At 52.2% G+C, this 2,546-nt stretch overlaps 1 protein-coding gene across 1 annotated transcript in view; it reads left to right on the forward strand.

Moving 5' to 3' along the window:
* LOC104285399 overlaps nucleotides 1-2,546 on the forward strand; it is a 23,437-nt gene that overhangs the window by 7,741 nt on the left and 13,150 nt on the right. The window contains 4 exon segments of the mRNA XM_009883853.1: nucleotides 256-382; nucleotides 713-906; nucleotides 1,587-1,750; nucleotides 2,344-2,542. Of these exon segments, the coding sequence (XP_009882155.1) occupies nucleotides 256-382; nucleotides 713-906; nucleotides 1,587-1,750; nucleotides 2,344-2,542 (684 nt within the window).

Raw genomic sequence — 2,546 nt, forward strand, 5'->3', positions numbered from 1 at the left:
GCTGAGGCCAAAGTCTTCTCTTACAAGATGAGGCACAGAAGGAGTAGAAGACCTTACCTTCTTTGGCTAATGATAAGCTGCAGGGAATTGTCCTCCCTGATAAATACCTAATCAGCATTCAGAAGAAAATGGGGATGGATCCCCATGGCATAACTTGTCCAGACCTTCCTGGGGGATGCTGAGATCTCTGCTCCCTTTGAGGTCTGTGAAGATAAGGCAAGGCTCAGTCCTGACTCTGACCATTCTCCTCTCCAGCCCGTGGGAAAAATGACTCAGGCAGCTTTGATTCTGTCCATGCCAGAGGAATCCTCTTCTTCAAAGTCTTCCTGAAGCTGGTGGAGTTGGCGGCTCTGCCCCAGACAACTCTGTTTCAGATTATCAGGTGAGCTCTGTGAGACAGAGGAGGGAGGTCCCCATTTTACTGGGACATTTGTGCCTTATGTAACAAAATGTACAGAACACAGGGGCCCCAAGACTAGATTTCCAGAAATGTTTCATATCTAGCTGGACATCCACAAGCACCTGTGCAGCTCAGGCACCTGCTCTACAAAGACACTGTTGTAAATGCCACCATGTGTCTAGCACACACTTCTGTGGTGTAAATACCCTCACGTACCCAGTATTTCCAGGCATGCGGGTGCCCAGCAGCCAGTGCTGAGCGGGGCCTTGGGCTGTGTTTCACAGGACAATGACGCCCTCTTTTGTCTTCTAGTTACTACCAGCAGAAGCTCAGGGACCGCGCTGGCAAAAGTGTCTGGCCGGATGATGACTTCCTCAAGTGTCACAAAAAGAAGCCCCACAAAATTCGGGAAGAGCCAGTTTACCCTATGCCTTCCTCTGTAAGCGCTGCCCGTGTCTCAGCCATGAACAAAAGGGAGGCAGCAGCTTATGTGGAGAACAGAAAAGGTAAGGCTTGCACACTGTCACTCCCACTCTGTCTGAAAGGGAAGTCACTGGAGCTGTGAGGGTGACAACCTGGCTGGGACATTTGCCACAGCTTCTTCTGCTCCATCCTGGCACGTGGCCTTCTCCAAAGGTGGAGGATCAGTGCTTCTGGTACTGAGTTCAGCAAGGGTCTGGGTCAGCCCTGTGTTAGCAAACCTTTCCCAAGAGGGTCACAGAAATCGGAGCCGAAGTAGACCTTGGGAATCCATCCAGCTCAAAACCTTTCCAGGGCAAGAAGCAAAATCAAACTGCTATAGTGGGTTCTGCTCATACAGGTGAAGGAATTGCCCTCCAGAGGTGTCTGTGCAAGGCGGCTGCCGTAAACACCCCACTACAAAGCTGTCAGCAGCGGGTGAGCTCTGGGTTACCCCAACACATACAGGCACCTCTGCACCATGGATTGCCGCAGGTTAAGCACCTCAACGCTGTAGTAAAGTGGTTGGTGTCTTTGTGTCTCTATGCCTGCTACCATCGGGCATGCCGGCTGGCAGCTCCTGTGACTTGTGGGTCAGAGGAAGGAGGAATTCAGGACCTACTGAGTCCTTCCCCAGCGAGAGGGGACACACCAAGAGGCAGGAGGCAGCTGGCTGTTGGCCGCACAGTCAGTGACTCTGGTTCCTACTTCCCTTTGCCCCGTTCAGGCAGCCCTTACGCCCAGGTACCCATCTTCCCGCTGGTTTCTAAACAAGACGCGATGACACTGGCGAAGCCAAAAACGGGCTTGCAGAAGGTGGCGAGGCAGAGGAATGAGCCAACCGCTTGGCTTAGGAGCCACATCTCTCATGAGAGAAACCGGGTGCAGGAGGTGAGAGACGAGTGATGCTTCAGCTGTGTAACAGCATCAGAGGAGGTGTGGGGACAAGCCTGAAAACACATGCTTTGTTTAATCAGGCAGCTGCTTTCAATCCTCCTGTTCAACATAGAAAGCAGAGACACTCCCCTGCCATCAACACCGAGCGCTCAAATACACCACATCATCTGACAACAGCCAGCCCGGGCAAGAAACGAGTGCAAGTGAGTGTGAAACGTAGAGGGAAGATGTGACCCTTTGTCGTACGGGGCTGCAATTAAAGCAGAACTAAGTGTGACTGGTCACTCATGTAACTATTCATTAACTGTCTGGTGAATGTTTTAACTAGACACAGGTATTAAAGAGCAATTTTGTCATAAGTGCAAGGAAAAATGAAACCAGAAGTATAATAATAGCTTAGTTGTTTATTACTGTTAATCGTCAGCATGAATTGGTTATAACCTGTCAGCACCGCATCACAATGTGCCACTGAGTTGCTTTTTGTTGTGTATATACATACGTGGTATGTGTGCCCACCTGGCAAAGCTGTCTGATTTCCCCCTCTATGGTCCCCTGCCTCCCCTTTCAACTTCTCTCCCTCCTCCCAGACGGCGCGGGCAGCCAAGCAGCCCAGGTACAGCCCAGCCCTCTGCCAGCGCCACAGCCTGCTGAAGCTGTGGCAGAAGATGGGCCTGCAGACGGGCAGCGAGCACTTCCACCACACCTTCTCCACCTACTCCTGGTCGTGGAACGCCTGCCGGGAGCTGGTGACGGTGGCCGACCTCCACCGACCGGACCGCCCGCTTCGTCG

Source organism: Charadrius vociferus, unplaced genomic scaffold (genome assembly GCF_000708025.1).
Source record: "Charadrius vociferus isolate BGI_N301 unplaced genomic scaffold, ASM70802v2 scaffold484, whole genome shotgun sequence".
Lineage (NCBI taxonomy): Eukaryota > Metazoa > Chordata > Aves > Charadriiformes > Charadriidae > Charadrius > Charadrius vociferus.